Source organism: Nymphalis io, chromosome 26, assembly GCF_905147045.1.
Source record: "Nymphalis io chromosome 26, ilAglIoxx1.1, whole genome shotgun sequence".
NCBI lineage: Eukaryota > Metazoa > Arthropoda > Insecta > Lepidoptera > Nymphalidae > Nymphalis > Nymphalis io.
In genome coordinates this window covers 8,504,569-8,521,795 of record NC_065913.1, presented here as the reverse complement: position 1 = coordinate 8,521,795, position 17,227 = coordinate 8,504,569, and the positions used below count along the sequence as shown (strand labels likewise).

The following is a 17,227-nucleotide window of genomic DNA, read 5'->3' as shown; positions in this document are numbered from 1 at the left end:
TCAAAGTAGACACAGTGGAACGTAAATCAACACTTTGTAGCTATCACACGCCAAGACACTCTGCCAATTAAAATGTTTGCTTTACCTGCCGTGACGGAACTCAAGATACGATTTTAAGCTGTTAAACTAATTTGAATCTAATTATCAAAATGAATGGATTGTTTGTTTTTTCTTGGATGATCCTTTTTTATTTTCAAGGGTTAACAAAATAGTATATTAAAAACATTATAACAGAATTTATTGAAATAAAGATTTAAATATATACAAATAAATATTAAAAATAGCTTCTGTTAGAATTCTGACCTCGTGGAATGGTGGCAAGAATGCTAGCAGCATTTCCCCTTTTAAATCCTGCCCTCCTGTCACCAGTAGAGGCAATAAGGCGGCGTGTAATATTTTAATGAAAGTTCACACAATTACTCAAATAAATACTCATATGTATTTCGAAACAGATAGATTAAATTAAAGCCAATCGGTCTCCAACTCAGGGCGTCATAAGGGCTAAAGAATTCAATTAAGCTTATAGCCTACCAGCAAAAGCATTCCAAAAGAAGCAAAGGCCTTTGATCGTAAAAGTCTCTACCTTGTAAATGGAATAAGAACAAGCAAATTATGTTTATATATTCTCAATATTATGATGATGATCAGGATTAATATCGAAATCGAAAACTATTTATACATTATTCATGCAGAACCCAAATACCAAATCGTTTGTATACGATGAAATATTTTAATCTGACGCATCCATTAAAATTATAAATGTACATAATATGATTATGTCTTGGATGTCTTCATTCACTCGTCCATCGAATACCATAATTATCTCCGTGACATGGGTGTTTAAGGGATTCTTGGGGGGACAGAAAGGGGCGAACACAAAAGATCTCGGAAGGTATAGTGCATGTAGTCTGCTCGACGGATCCAAGGGTCGGGATCCTATTATGCAGTTTTTGAAAGTGATTGATTAATATATGGCACAAAAATGTGAACACTTATTCTGTTATATTTAATAGTTTTCTTTATGACTATGACTCAAAACGCGACTATGGACGTTACACATTTAAAAAAGTACGTTAAACATACATAAATGATTTTCAGTAGAATCTGATTTCATCGTGTTCACTCAACGATAAACTGAACTAGTATTCTCTAAGTTTATCGAGCAATTCTCGATAAACAACATAAGGGTATACTAAACAAATAATAATATAATAGTAAACGTTAGTTTTATAACTAGATCAGTCCTGATCAGCACGATTTTGGGTTACATTTAATTTTTATTACAACGTATCTGTTTAATTAGGGTTCTGTAATTATTTGAATAATTGATTAATCAAAATAAACAGTTGGAAGTATTCAATCAATTTTGTTAATTCAACACACAAAGGCTAAAGTGACATATTTATTTTGGTACTCGAGTCGGATTAAGGTTTGTCTTTTATTAATGTTATGTTATGTTTGTCTGAACTCATTTCGTGTCTCACTCGTGAAATGTTGAAAATCGATTAACGGTGATGCTCTATTGTAATGCGTGTAACCTTTGAATGTTATAATTAACTAGATACCCGCCCTAACTTCATAAAATCCATAAAAAATACCCCATTTCCTTTTAATTGAAAAACTGTTTTTTTTATTATTCAATCTATAAAAATATTTAATAATCTTTCTTATATATTCTATAATTGAAAACACTAAGACCCAAGAGCTAGCGCTTATTTAGCCCAAAGGCCGAGTCTAGCAGAGCAGAGGCAGCGTCTTGGGTACAATGCCACAGGACAATCTTTTAGACGGCGTTTTTTCTATAAATTTTTAATGCGTAATAAGTGCTTATAATTCATCTCGTGCTCGGCTGTGAAGAAAATCATCGTGAGGAAACCAACATGTGTCTAATTTCACTGCAATTCTGCCACATTTGCCAACGAACCCACATTGAAGCTGCATGGTGGAATGAGCTCCAAGCCTTCTCCTCAAAAGGGAGAGAAGACAATAGGCCAGTAGTGGGAAATTTACAGGCTGTTACTTTACTTAGGTTAAAATAAACCTCTATTCCTCAGCTTTCTAGACTCAAGACAAACGATTTTATAACTAAAGTCAATGTCCCTACATTTTCTGACACTTCACAATCGTGTTCTGTGTTCAGCTTAGACTTTTTTCTTACAAAATAACACTACTGTTCTTATAAAGAAACTAGTTGAACCATGGAGAACATTTTAATTGTATTTTGTCCTAGTTCTTTAATCAGGAATAGAATGAAACTATCTTTGTACAAAATTTTACATGGTCTATTAAGAAATTGGGGCGTAAGTACGTGACAGAGCAACACCATTTGTTAAACATTTATATTATATATAACAAAAGAGTGCAGAGATGGTCCAGTGATTAGGACACGTTAATCTTAATGGATAATTCCGGTACATAACTTATTCAATAAACTAGCTGGTACGTATCGCTGAAGAAAAAAAAATCGTGAGAAACTTTTATTTGACGGTAGATACACATTTGGCAGCATGTGTATCCCCCAAAACATAACAGCGTTGTGGAAAACACTCCAAAGTTTCTCCTAAAAAGCAGCTGAAGCCTTAGATAAAACAAGAATTCCACCAATCTTCAAACCGTACCTATGTGTCCACCGAACATTAGAGAAGTGTTGGAATATCTTCCAAATCTTATTTTTGAGTGGAGAGGAAATTTGCAATACCTAATCTCGCGCTGTAATAATAATTATTATTAAGAATAGCTATATTATTTAAAATTAACAACATAAACAGCAACATTAGCTTTATGACAACAGCTTGACACTTGCCCGAGGCGCGGGATCATTACTTTTCCAACATCCTAACTTTGAAGTTCCACTGATAATATTTAGGTAACCAGTTTACTTTTACCGGCTTAATCCGGTATTTGAACTTGGTATCCCAATAAGGTGGTACAGTAACAGCCTTTTAATGTCCCACTGATGGGCTAAGGCATCCTCTCCATTTTGAGGAGAAAGTTTGGAGCTTATTCCACCACATTGCTCCGATGCGGATTGGTAGAATACACATGTGGCAGAATTTCAATGAAATTAGACACATGCAGGTTTCCTCACGATGTTTTTTTATTAGGTAGTGATGTATTGCAATGTTGAATATGCAGATTTGTTTATTTGTTTTCCAGTTCCGTAATATAATAACAGTTACAATGTACACGCTGTGATGTATGTGACTTCTTTTTATTTGAGTCCATTGAAGCGAGTCGACTTGCTTTGTTATATTCCTAGATTTATGGCATTGCATTATATGACCTGCCGTCAAAGACTATACAGTCGATCGAAATTATAAAACATTAAGATAAGAATATACACCATATGAATATACTCCGCAATGGACTATACCATAGATTGCGGCTTCAAATCCGGCTAAAAACCACTGAGTTCTCGTGTGCCTAATTTGAAAAAAGCATAACTATAAAACTCATAAATATAAAGACTAAGTAACACTAAAACTACGAATCTGTCACACACTAAGGGGCGCCAATAGATGTTCCAAAAAGAAAACATCAAATAAAACTAATGTGGTTATATTTTACTACAAATTCCAAAAACGACTTAAAATAATCGTATTGTTAAGACTAAGGTAAAATGTTAAATATATTTACTATATATATGATAATAATATTACCTGTGACTTAATTTCTGAGACATCGCTCGTGTAGGCATTAACCCAAACATTGAACCACATTTATTATAAATATTCTGCACGCCGCGTGCACGTGACGCGCCATTTATCACCCTTTATGAGTGGACATCTCAGTTTTTACGGTGGCGTCGAGTTAGCACGGCCATAGAACAAAAGCTCTATAGAAATGTTTAAAAATAAAGCGTTTGTCACTTGAGGCATTGTGATAAGTTTAGACTATTTTTTGAAACAAAGTCTTATGGTACTACAGATCTCAGTAACTTGTCGAATGAGAGATATACAAAAATAAAACGCGTTTTATTTATTATTATTAATATAATATTTAATAATTAAGTATTTCTTGCACAACTATTAAAAATATGATATATCATAACAAATTTATTTCCATTCCTTCATTTATATTGTATTCATAACATTTCACCTGGCCTGGCAACGGGAACGCGTGGCGCGAACGGAAGTGCGATGTGAGAAGCACGAATTCACGTGGCGCGGTTTTCAAGCCACGGGCAGTTACAATCAACATCGCATCTATTGTAGACCGAGGGCGAAATATAAATATAAAATATATGCATATCAACGTTTTCTCGATGGACAGATGGACGGAAGTAATAAAATAATACTTAAAATTGAACATGTTGCGGGTACCTAAACGTACAAATAAAGCACAACACGTATTAGAACAAAACAGAACAAAATGAAAATTGATCAAAGATTCAAAAAAAGGAAAAACCATTTTTAATTGTAAAAACCAGAGATAGGATAATTAAAAAAAAAAACAAAACTCAACTACTTTCCTTATAATTCAAAATTATAAAATCAATCTTATTAACACTAAAATTAAGTTAATTAAAATAATATCACAATCAATCCTAAATTAATGCTATTTCTAATCTTACACTTCCTATAACCAATATGGACACATCTAACCAACACAACTGTTTAACTTATTAGAACTAGACAATTATTACGAATTACGAAACTAATATAATTAATTAAAATAAAAAGGACCATGAATTTTGTAAAAGCAACTATCTAACGACCGCCGCTCGCAAGCGCCCGCACAAAAGAGAGTCTGAAAATGTCGTGATCCCTCTGACGTAGTCTTACTTCTACCCGACACTTGTCAAGCTTTGATAAATAATTGGAGGGTAGGATGTTGGTCATGTCTCATTTCCTTGCAAATTCTCTAATACATTAAAAACTGCATATTCCATGATCAGACGTATTTTAATGTAATTTTAATTTAAAATAGATAGGCGGACGAGCAAATGGACCACCTGATGGTTAGTGGTCACCACCGCGCCACACCACATTAGCGCTGTAAGAAATACTAACTATTCTTTATATCTCCAATGCATTAACAACCATAACTAAGATGTCCCTTGTGCCTGTACACTAGTTACCATTTATACCGAAACACAACAATATTAAGTATTGATGTTTGGCGATAGAGTATGAGATGAGTGGATGGTAACTACCCAGATGGCCTTGTAAGGCCTTGAAAATATATAACTTACTTTAACATTCGATAAATTTAAGTTATATATTAATCTTTACATATAATAATTGTAACATCATCATGTCTGTGAATTACATAACATTTATTAAAAAATAATTGCTCAAAACTTACTTACTTTAATATAATGCTGCTAACAACTATTTTCTGACATCCCCACAAATGGCACACAATACACTAAGATGAAATGTATTGTACAATTTGTTTAGTCATTAGTCGATAGTACATCCTACTTGAAATAAAATTAAACTCATTTTACGCGGTGAAGGAAAGATTGTGTGTACACCAAGTACGTCTTCTAAAATAGAAACTATTTGTAAGCCAAACTGAAATATGCACCTCACCTCCTTTATAACCATGGTCTTGTCCAGCAGTGTCTGTAATTATTATTATTATGCCTGAACTTACATATTTACGCTTCGTTAAAAAAATAAAACATAAAAAAATCTGCAATTTAATGACACTTCTATTACTTGCTTAGTCTTTGGACAACAGCTCCAGCCAAAGGGTCCGAAACCCTTGGACGTCTAATATTAAAGAATTTTTTTTGTACTTTTAGACTTACTTATACTTAGAAAGAGTTTTATAAAGCTATAATATATTCTTACAATATAAAGTATTTGTATTAAATATGATATTTAAATTAAATGTTTAATTCACTAAAAGCAACATTACTAAATTTGTGATCAACATGAAGACTTGAAAATACATAGAAGTGTCCGTTTAATTTATCTGTGATATATCACAGATATATATATGTGTGAAATTAATCTGACTAAACTTGACGTCTCTTAAATAACTCTTTGTGCTTCATCTTCTGTCTTCGTAAGTTCGATCATATTTCTCAGTATCGTGATAAATTAAAATGGTTTACTATTCGACAACGTAGAGACTTCCGATTACTATCTTCACTTTTCTCTATTCTCTCTGACCCTCTCTCTCCTGATTATTTGAACGGGAAGTTCAAATTTTTGTGTGATAAGCACAGTCGTCAGCTGCGCTGTAACGATTCTTACATTCTTTCTGTTCCTATTCATACTTCTGGTTTTGTTTCTAATTCTTACTCTGTTCAGGCTGTCCGATTATGGAACAAACCTACCTCAGCATATAAGAAAAGCCACCTCAAAACTTACTTTCAAGACTCATCTCCGTGAGCATATCTTATCAGAATGTTCCTAGTTCTCTTCATCTTTGACATCTATAATGCATTATTATTCATATGTATATATTATTCATATGTATATATTATTTATATATATATATATTATAGCTCTTTTTTTATTTTCTTTGTTGTTGTTATATTTTTTTGTATGTATATTTTTGATTATTAATTACCGCCTTCACGAATTTTTGCTTAGCCTAAAGGTTGACTGGTAGAGAATGCCTTTAGGCATTGAGTCCGCCTTTTGTCATACTACACAATGTGGTGGGCAAAAAATTTTTTTTAATAAAATGAATTACTTCAGTTTATATTTTTCAACATAGATATCATAGAACATATTCAATTTATATTATTTATACTAATATTTAAAATAAATATTTAAATATTTTCAAGTAATTTTAACTAACTGTATAAATTTTTAAGAAAATCGTACAAAATAAAATTTCATTTAACTGTTTTATAAATGCTGCTAAATAACCGACTTCAATAATGTAAATATGCTATTTAACGCGGCCGATCTTTATGCTTTACGGTTATTTCAATTGGATACTATCTTCAAACTTCTAAATCTAAATATCGAAGTGTTAAAAAACACATTGTTGATCAATAAGATTAATATTTTGTATGACAAATTTTCGCGTCACAATAATATGAAAAATAATAACAAGAACTGACAAATTACTAATTAAATTAAATTAGTTTAAAAAGTATAGGTATCACATTAATAGGTAATTAACACATTGAACACGCCGTGCAATAAAAAGGTAATTTGAAGAGTCAAAAATAAAATCAAAACCTTATAATTTTTTTTTTATATAATAGGAAGGCAGACGAGCATATGGGCCACCTGATGGTAAGTGGTCACCAACGCCCTTAGACATTGGCATTGTAAGAAATAACTAACCTTGGAAACTAAGATGTTATGTATCTTGTACCTGTAATTACACTGGCTCACTCACCTTTCAAATCGGAACACAACAGTACCAAGTACTGCTGTTTTGCGGTAGAATATCTGATAAGTGGATGGTACCTACCTAGACGAGCTTGCACAAAGCCCTACCACCAGTAAACCTCATAAATTGAGTATCATGAACCGATGCTGAAACTCAAGGAGAGCGATATCTTCACTAAATTTATTTCTTATAATTTAATGTTCGTTGATACGGGCTATAAAAACTGAATACTGAGTTCGTCCAGTGGCCGAAATTTGAACATCCTTATATATAGGAATTAAATATAAGAACTACATACTCAAAAAATCATATATTACTATATATTTCGAACTTTTATTTTATTCTATCATTTTCAATATTTTTTTATTATGAGAATAAACATAAAAAAGTATAATCGGTTGACGAACAGAGGAAAATGTTTTTAATAATTTTATCTTTGCGGATTAAAATACATTCATACATATTGTACGCGTATATGTATCAGAGTTTCTTTGTATGATGGAACCAAAAATTACAAAATCCGCAAGCGAACCAAAATGACGTACAACGTCCAAAGATTTGAAGAAGGCTTGAAGTGTCAGTGGGCGGAGCACATCGCCCATAGATTCACATTTTTTTGGGGACAGACATTTTTAAAAGGGGAAGTGATTCGAATGATGTAACTTGATGAGTGAAAAAGTCCTATAAGCTGTGCATTGATAATAATCAGTCATTGTCAGGCTATTGTCTTATATGAAATAAATAAAAAACACATAAATATTTGTTAATGCCCAGTTTCAATGCAAATGGTAATTTTACGCTCAAAAAAAATAATTCAAAACGCAAGAATCGTCTTGAATCGAATCTAGTATTATAAACAGGGTGTTAAGAACAGATGTGGCGTTACTCCCCGAGGGAGGACGGAGCACGCGAGTACTCAAAAAGTCATTATCCACACGATAACATAAAGAGTCTACTGAGGATAATATAGTTTAGTCATAGGAAGAAATAATAGCGTTTTTGAATCCGTTAAAGTTTTATAGTCTTATTTACATCATTTATACATTCACAAATAATATAAAAAACAATACATAATAATTATTTACACTGTGTACGCCTTTATATTGTGTTCACTTAGTTTCCGTGGGATTCTAAGACCAGGAACGTTAGGTAGCCTATATGTTAGGTGGAGGCATAAGCTATCTCAATTCCAAATTTCATCGAATTCCGTTAAGTAGTTTTTGCTTGAAAGAGTAACAAAGATCTTCACTCCCTCCTTCACTACCTCCTCCTCACAAGCTTTCGCATTTATAATATACAAAAGTAGAATATGGATGGTATAATGACTTGTACATGACGTCACATTTTGATTAACAAAACAATTGTTTGATAGTATTAGTATTTGTTGATGCAAAGTATATTAGGAACGAATTTTTAACTCTAATCTTTTACGATTTAAAAACAGCATTAAATATATTTATTTTAATCAATGTACGAAACAAAATGTGTACGTAAACAAGGAAAAGAGAGTCCACCTGGCACTCTCTTTTCCCTTACTTTCATTATCCAATTGGACAGCAATCCGACACGAAAGGAAAAAGTTTATGCGCAGGGCCACCAGATTAAAGTAATTTTCGGTGTAAGGACTCCGGGAGTCTGGAAGTTGGAAGTGTGTGCACTCCCACGCTTCCAATTTCCAGACTCCCGGAGTCCTAGGAACCCGAAATAAATAAATGTGTGTAGTATAGCGTATACAAGTAATATAAATAAAAATATGAATTCAATACAAACGTATATTACTGGCAATTGTCATATATGGCAACTTGAACACATCTTAGTTATCAAAAATCATAATAAATATAATATCGAAAAAATATAGTTAAGTGACATTAAGCTCGATACTTAAAATAACTCTAATTCCGGAGATAAAAAATAAAATTCATATACTTTTTACAAACCCCGGTTGGAAATAATTTTTTTGCAATATTTTTCAGTAAAAGAAGGAAAAAAATTTATTATTCATACTTCAGAGACATCTGCGTTCCTTAACGTGTTGAAACAACCTTCTTAATAATATTTTCGCTAAAATATGTCTTATTTTTATCGCGTTAAGGCGTATTTCTGCATATCCACTTCTCTGTTGTTGGATAACTCGTTTCTAAAGTTTTGTTTTAAAAATATAGGGTAAGGGTGAATAATATGTTTCCGTAACACTAATCGTTACTTCCAGTTCTGTTATTTGTACGTGTAACCTTTTCCTTCACATACCATCAAAAATGTCTGTTTTTAGGTCCTCAAACTATTTACTTCCAAAAATGGTAGATGATAAGTACTTGTCTGTCAGGGAATCACCCTCTCATCAATACTATTAATTACTGTGGTCCGGTTTGATGGGTGAGTAACCCAGTTTAATTACAGGCCCAAAGGACACAAGTCTTCTGTAGAGCCCAAGGTTGACGCCGTATTCAATATGAAGAAAAGATATATAATTCTTTGCAGTACTAGTTGATGAGGATGACCATTTACCATCATGTGGCCCATTTTCCTGAAAAAGGAGAGGAGACTCTTTTTAAGAGAAGTTTTGGAGTTCAATTATTTTCGCCTAAAAACAGACTACGAGGAGAACCTGCAATATCCGATTAAGATTTACATTTCTTAGAATCTTAAATCAATAAAAATATATTAAAATTGCGTAAAACACATTACAAGACTAAGCCCTTATGTTTCGCTTTAACATTGATATATATATATCTAAATTTATATAACTACAAAGCAGGGGTCTGTCGATTGCAGATTATCTCGACAAAGATCCCTTCCAATTGAATCGTTTTTCAATTTTAAGCTGATTTGGAGATGAAAGGGATGTAATTTCAAATCGATATTATCCTCATAACATTCTCAAGAAGTTTTAAATTATCTATACATATAAATAAAATTGTAGTGTCTGTCTGTGATTGCAAAATAACTGCCCCTTTTAAAGTTTTATGGCTATTTGCGATTTACCAAAACCAAAACAATCATGTAATTTTTTATTTTTGTCTGCCTGTGTGTCTGTTTCTCCAGGCTAATCTCGGAACGGCTAAAAATTACAAATTGAGATAACTAAAATATTATAAAAAGTATTTCGAGGTTTTGTTTAGTCTTTATTTCATCAAAGTCGGTCAAAATCGGTATATCAAAAGTTATAAAAAAATACGTATTTTTGTTGTTATATCTACATACATATAATGACTTTTCCTGACTGATTCATCAACACAGAACCTAAGCTACAGGGGTTAGCAAATTTGAAATTTTGGCAATTGATACATTTTATGATGCAAGCACTCACTTAGGAAGGATATCTGAAAATTCCACCCCTAAAGGGTTAAAATAAGAGATGAACGATTATATGGAAACCCTTCATTTTTGAAGTTAGAAGGCATGCAATTTCATATACAACCTTCTGGTTATAAATAAATAATATGTATTTCAGTGTTTTTAAAAATTTACTTCCTAAGAAGGTAAAATAGGGTTTGAAAGTCCGATCTGGTTGAAATTTACTTTTTGTGTTTCTTGATTGAATTGATATACATGTATTTCAAAATTCCACCACAATTTTTTTAGTTTTTTTTTAATCGTTAGTACTTTTGTACATACTCACTTAAAAATCTTCATTCAAATACCTCTGATGCAAGTAATACTCTTTTTTAAACGAACTTAACATGTTAGAGAAGTTTGTACTGAAAACGTCTTCCATTATTGCCATGTGAACCACTTAACTGATAGTCTCGAAGCTATACCTCATCATGACCCCCAATTCCTTCAGTTTTATTTTAGAATGTGCTCGAGGAGAAGTAGTTTTCATTCCAAGAATACCATTCATCAGAATATATTCGAAATTAAAAGTATATAGTTCCCTCTTAAAGTGTGCTTCCCCTTGACAATCAAAAGTCCCATTGCCTGTCGTTGAACATGGCCGGCACTGATTTTATTGAGAACTGTTATCACATGGACAGTTCTTATGTTGCATGCTCCAGAGCAAGCTCTGCGAGTAACTTTGTAACCCAAAAGGAAATACCTCAAATGTCATTTTTTATGTAATATTCACACACGGCCATCTGATCCCAACCAGAAATGAAACCAGACAACTGATAACTGCATATACTACTTTTCTTTTGTAAATACATACTTATATAGATAATTACACCCAGACTCAAGACAAACACACATGTTCATGCACACAAATGCCAGTCCTGGGTGGAAATCGAAACCAAAACCTTCAGCATGAAAGGCAAGTATCTACCAACCACGCCAACCAGCCCGTCAACTTATATTACAATTTATATTAGTTTCGGAGTCAGAGGTCCACCACCTATGTTGCTTATGAAAAAACCCTAGATTTAGATAAAACTGCCAACTAAAATTATTTACATGTTTTGGGTGTAAATAAATTTTATTATTATTTATGTTTTAGGTAGCCCGACGCGCAAATGGGCCACCTGATGTTAAATGATCGCCACCGTCCTTAGACATTGGCGATGTAAGAAATATTAATCATTACCTACATCGCTAATGCGCCACCAAACATGGGAACGAAGATGTTATGTCCTTTGTGTCTGTAGTTACACTGGCTTCCTCATTCATCCTTCAAACCTTCCGGTTTGAACCACCAACCATACTAAGTATTGCTTTTGAGCTGTAGAATATTTGATGAGTGGGTGGTACCTACCCAGACGGGCTTCAAGGACGGGCTTGGTAGAGCCCAAAGCCTACCACCGTTTACAAAGAGGTGCTTCGATTATTAATTATAAATAAAGTTTTTAGCGAGTTGAATAGTTTTGTTTAACGTTGCTCAGCAACAGAATTAGGATTCTGTTGCTGAGATTCTGATATTCCGATCCAGGGATCGGAATATTAGCTAGGAATAACTGAAAGTTCACTGATGGTTATTAAAGTAATCATCAATCCAAAAAAAAAATTCCCTTAACCTTACTTTCTTCTAACCAGAATGACATTTCATGCTTCTTACTTTAAAATCACTTCCAAATTATCATTTATCCTTTCCTTATAGTTAAGCGCGAGCGAAGCCGCGGGCAACAGCTAGTAGTAAATAAGTTTTGTGTCCCGACTACTATCAATAAAATAGAAATAAAACCTTTTGTTTATTGAATTTAAAATATTTCACTAGAAATTGTCTTTGAATTAAATTCTTTCTTATTATCTTTCAATTTCACGCTATTTTAGATTTAATGAATTTATTTTTTGGAACCGAGATAGCCCAGTGGTAAGAACGCGTTAATCTTAACCGATAATCATGAGTTCAAACCCGGGCAAGCCCCACTGAATTTTCATGTGCTTACCTTGCGATTATAATTCATCTCGTGCTTTACGGTGAAGGAAAACATCGTGAGGAAACCTGCATGTGTCCAATTTCACTGAAATACTGCCACATGTGTATTCCACCAATCTGCACTGGAGCAGCGTGGTGGAATAAGCTCCAAACCTTCTCCTCAAAAGGGAAAGGAGGCCTTTAGCCCAGCAGTGGGACATTCACAGGCTGTTACGGTTACGATTACGGTCACGGAATTTATTTGTAATAGTTGTTATACAAATTGAATGGGTCATTCGCTACGAAACGAGACTAGCACACTTCATAATGATATCGCCGTATATTTAGTGATATTTTGATTTTATATAAACTCATTCAAGGTGAAATATCATCGCCTGAATTATTTCAGCGTATAAGTTCCTCGTATTATTCCAAGACGTCCAATTAGAGAATCCTTTTGCACTCCAACCTCAAGAACAAATATAGGTATGATTAAATTCAATTACTTATCATCTAATGGCGATATCGACTTTTTTTTAATAACAAACCAATTTTTTTTAAACTTTTTAAAGATCTCATTAATTGATCTCACAGCGTATAAGTACGCTTATTATTTAATAATATTATATTAATTTTAAAAACTAAGTGTTTAGTGATAAGTTGATGGGGTAACACTCAATAAATAAATAAATAAAATAAAATATACAGGAAACCAACACTAATAAATGCTCACATAAGTTTTACGCGAATGTTAGCTGTGCTTGTGTTTCTTAGTTCAAAATAGAAAAATAAATCACATGTATTTCTTTTGCAAATACATCACGGTTTAACTGACGTAGCGTTACCAGAAATCGAACAAAATAATACTCCATCTTACGCTGCCTCGACAATGAAATCTCGGAACTAAGCGAATTGTTGTAAAATTCACTTTTAAAAGGATTCCAATTTTGTAAAACAGACGCCATCGTAGGCGAAAAGTTTTGATTTCGCCACGGTAGCATGCGAAAGCGACCCCGTGGCGCTCCTCGTTAAGACGGAAAGGGTACCGCTGGTTTTTAGTGGGTATCCCGATGTTCGGGGCGCACTCGGCGCCTTGAACACCGGAGAGTCCCACATACCCCCCCCCCCCATTGTTCCCGTGGGGGAAACGCGTAATGCGTTTTTCCAGCGTTAAAAAAAAAGAAGAAAAGTTATAACCAAATATAATAAATTATTGTAATTGTTGTTTGTACAAATTTGTTGAAATTTCTAAATTGATGGTTATAGGCAGAGTTTCGTTAATAAACACAAATATATTTTAATTATTAATTCAATAACTCTAATGTATACCAATAAACATACATATACGTAGTTAGCATACAAGAACGATGTACAAAAGGCTGCCCTATCGCTAAAACAGCGCGCCCTTTCAGGCAACATAGTAACATAGATACGTAGTAGAGAAAGGAAATATATATGGAAGATAACATCATTAATCAAGTTCCGGTCTTATAACACGGTTGTTCAATTGATTCAAATGACAAGTCAATATATAATACAAGGCTCGACAGATGTCAACAGATCAGAAGTGGTTCAGTGTTGAACACGGCACTATCGGTGCTCTGTTTATTTGGTAATTACCCAGGTGAGCGTATTTTTGTATTTATTCTGTTAATTATGTTATTTAACTTCATTATTTTATGTATCAAATTCGTTGTAATCAGTGTTTAGAAATAAGTATAATTACTTGCTATTATATTAAATATACTTTGTTTTCTTATAAATTGGTTTTACTATTTATTTTGTCTCCCATTGTCTCACATATATATAGTAAAGAAGTATATACGCACGCACACTGTGAGTGTCTGTGGGCATGATGCATAAGTGGACGTCATCACGTTTGCCGTCCCAGTATACGTGATCTTACCCCAATGGCGCGTCAAAAAATATTTCACATAAAAATATATATATGAATATTATTTGTATCATCTGGGCACTTAGCATCCATTCAACTATATTCTACCGCCAAGCAGAAATACTTAGTCATCTTGTGTTCTGGTTTGAACAGTTAGTGAGAGACATAACTTATTATTTTCCAAAGTTAACTTAGGCCAGTCTACCTAATCTATTTTAATTTAAAAAATACATTTTCTCAGAGATATTGTGATCACTCAAACAAAACAACAATCGAAGTATTATAGAATTCAATAGTAATCTGCCATCAGTTCGAAAAGAAATACCTCAAACCTGATAACAGCCGACAAAAGAAACTCAGATCGATAACATTTATTTTTTTAGCAACAATTTTACTCACAGTAATAATTTATTTTTCGCCCCTGGAGTCGATCGTTTCATTCCCAAGGTGCTATCGTGTACAACGTCGTTATAATCACCTTTAGCACAAAAATTTTCTTATAAACCTTACTATTGATTTGGGGAACGTTTTCAGAGAATCTGCCGTAAAAGAATTACGTGGTCGATTGAGAATCGCGATGGCGCGGGCAAGCTACCAATGAATCGATCGAATTTTCATGTGAGTATTTTTTTAATAATACATAGCGTGCTCAATAATGGAAAAGATCATGCAACCTGCATGCGTTCGACAATCTGCCCCATGTGTATCTACTAATCCGTATTAAATCAGAATGATTGAATAAGCTACTTATAATCACTTCTAAACAGCAATGCATATATGCAATACATATACAACTCTATAAAGTAAAAATAAGTCCTAAATGACAATAAACGAATACGAACTCCGCACTGTTTTATCACCTATATACATTCCTATATAACAAACTAATAAGTTTTAACTATTTATGTTATATCAACATAAGTATTATTTATTTATTTACATCAACAACAGTTGTATATGAAATACATCGAAAACATGCTTTACACTTACATAAAACTAAATAAGTACGAACATAGGAGAACACACCATTTACATCCACAATTATTACATACATTTTTTTATTGAATATTTAGGTGGACGAGCATACGGACCATCTGATGGTAAGCGGTCACTAACGCCCATATATATAAGAATTGTAAGAAATGTTAACCATCGCTCACCTCGCCAATGTGCCACCAACCTTGGGAACTAAGATGTTATGTCCCTTGTGCCTTTTATTACACTGGCTCACTCACCCTTCAAACCGGAGCACAACAAAACCAAGTTCTGCTGTTTTGCGTTAGAATATCTGATAAGTGGGTAGTAGATAACCTACCCAGACGAGCTTGCACAAAGCCCTAAGTTAAAACTAAACTAATAACTTGTTAGGTCTGAACAGCGAAATACGTAATCCCAATAATGCACTAAGCCTATAAATTTTTTCACCCCTTAACAGGGGCTGACGCTACCCCTGCGGATTTCATCCTTATCGTGTCGTTAAACTCGTTAAAATAAAATTAAATGACTCGCATTTAACTATTATATGTCTTTTTATATTAATGCTTTTAACCCAATCCATTTCAGTCGAAATCAAATTAGCTTCATCAAAATTCATTTATACATACAGCTATATATAGGTATATTAATGTTTCACCGTCTCATAAGTAAAGTGGCCAGAAATAAAGCCACATATCCAGAGGTCCTGGGTTCGAACCACAGGTCGGGACAAATTGAAAGTGATAGTCTGGAAGATAAATTCTATTATTTTGAAAAATCATCCCTTACGATGTAAGTCCCTTATACTCTTTGTAACTGTGGCTTCCCAGCCAAGTGCAAGATTAAGCACTAAATACCCTTCGAATCATCTTTGTTATGATATATCTGATACATTTAGAAAACATTTATTTTCTACCATACCTAAATAACTCGCCAAGAAAATGACAGAATTAAAGTACCATTTTATTCCGACTACGGGGCAGAAAACGTATTATTATGTTTGCAATTATTTTGTGTATCTATTTTTACTTTATCGCACAACATGTAAAGAATGATTACATCATAGTAATGGAAAAAAATTGCGCTCAAAGGCGGTATTGTCTTTTATCTCGCAGGAAACTTGAGGGGAGAAAAATTTGGTAACACAATTACAGCGCGATGATTCTACTAAAAAATTGTCACTTTATCGCAATAGAATCGCGTGATCGATGACGTTCGTCCGTCTTCCTATTATTTAATTTAATTATCGATTATTGGCATAAAAGTTAACAATTTAGTTTGGTTTTAAAATAAAGGCATATGTTAACATCATATCGGTTCGGTTCCAATCTGAATAAATATAGATTAGTCAAAGTTTGAATGAAATTGCATCGGGAACGTATCGTAATCGTTATAGATGAGCAGAATGCGCCCTCAGTTAAAGTAAGAATACAACAAAGTATGTGATTACCTTAATTTTCCCTTGTAAGCGGTAACCAACTTATCATATTCTGACAAATGAGATATCGTACCTTCTACATCATATTAAATCCAACATCGCGAATATGACTTGCCTAATACGCTGAGTAAGAAAAAGAAAAAAAGCTTGAAAAATGAATCCAGTTACGATGCCATATTAATTTTTTAAATTGTATGAATTTAAAATATTAACATGGCTGAAAATATATAATTTATATTATTATTCGTTAATTTGTTCCTTATCAAAATTTATACTACAATTTTAATTTATAGTACCAATATAATAATTTATTTTAGATGAAAGT

The 17,227-nt window shown here is 33.1% G+C and overlaps 1 protein-coding gene across 1 annotated transcript in view; it reads right to left on the bottom strand.

Annotated features, from left to right (window-relative positions):
• The window catches only part of LOC126778478 (uncharacterized), a 254,188-nt gene extending 237,803 nt beyond the window's left edge, over positions 1 to 16,385 (bottom strand). Inside the window, exon 1 of the mRNA XM_050502068.1 lies at positions 16,381 to 16,385. Within this exon, the coding sequence (XP_050358025.1) occupies positions 16,381 to 16,383 (3 nt within the window). The 5' untranslated portion in view covers positions 16,384 to 16,385. The remainder of the gene's footprint in view (positions 1 to 16,380) is intronic.
• Between the last annotated feature and the right edge of the window lie 842 nt (positions 16,386 to 17,227).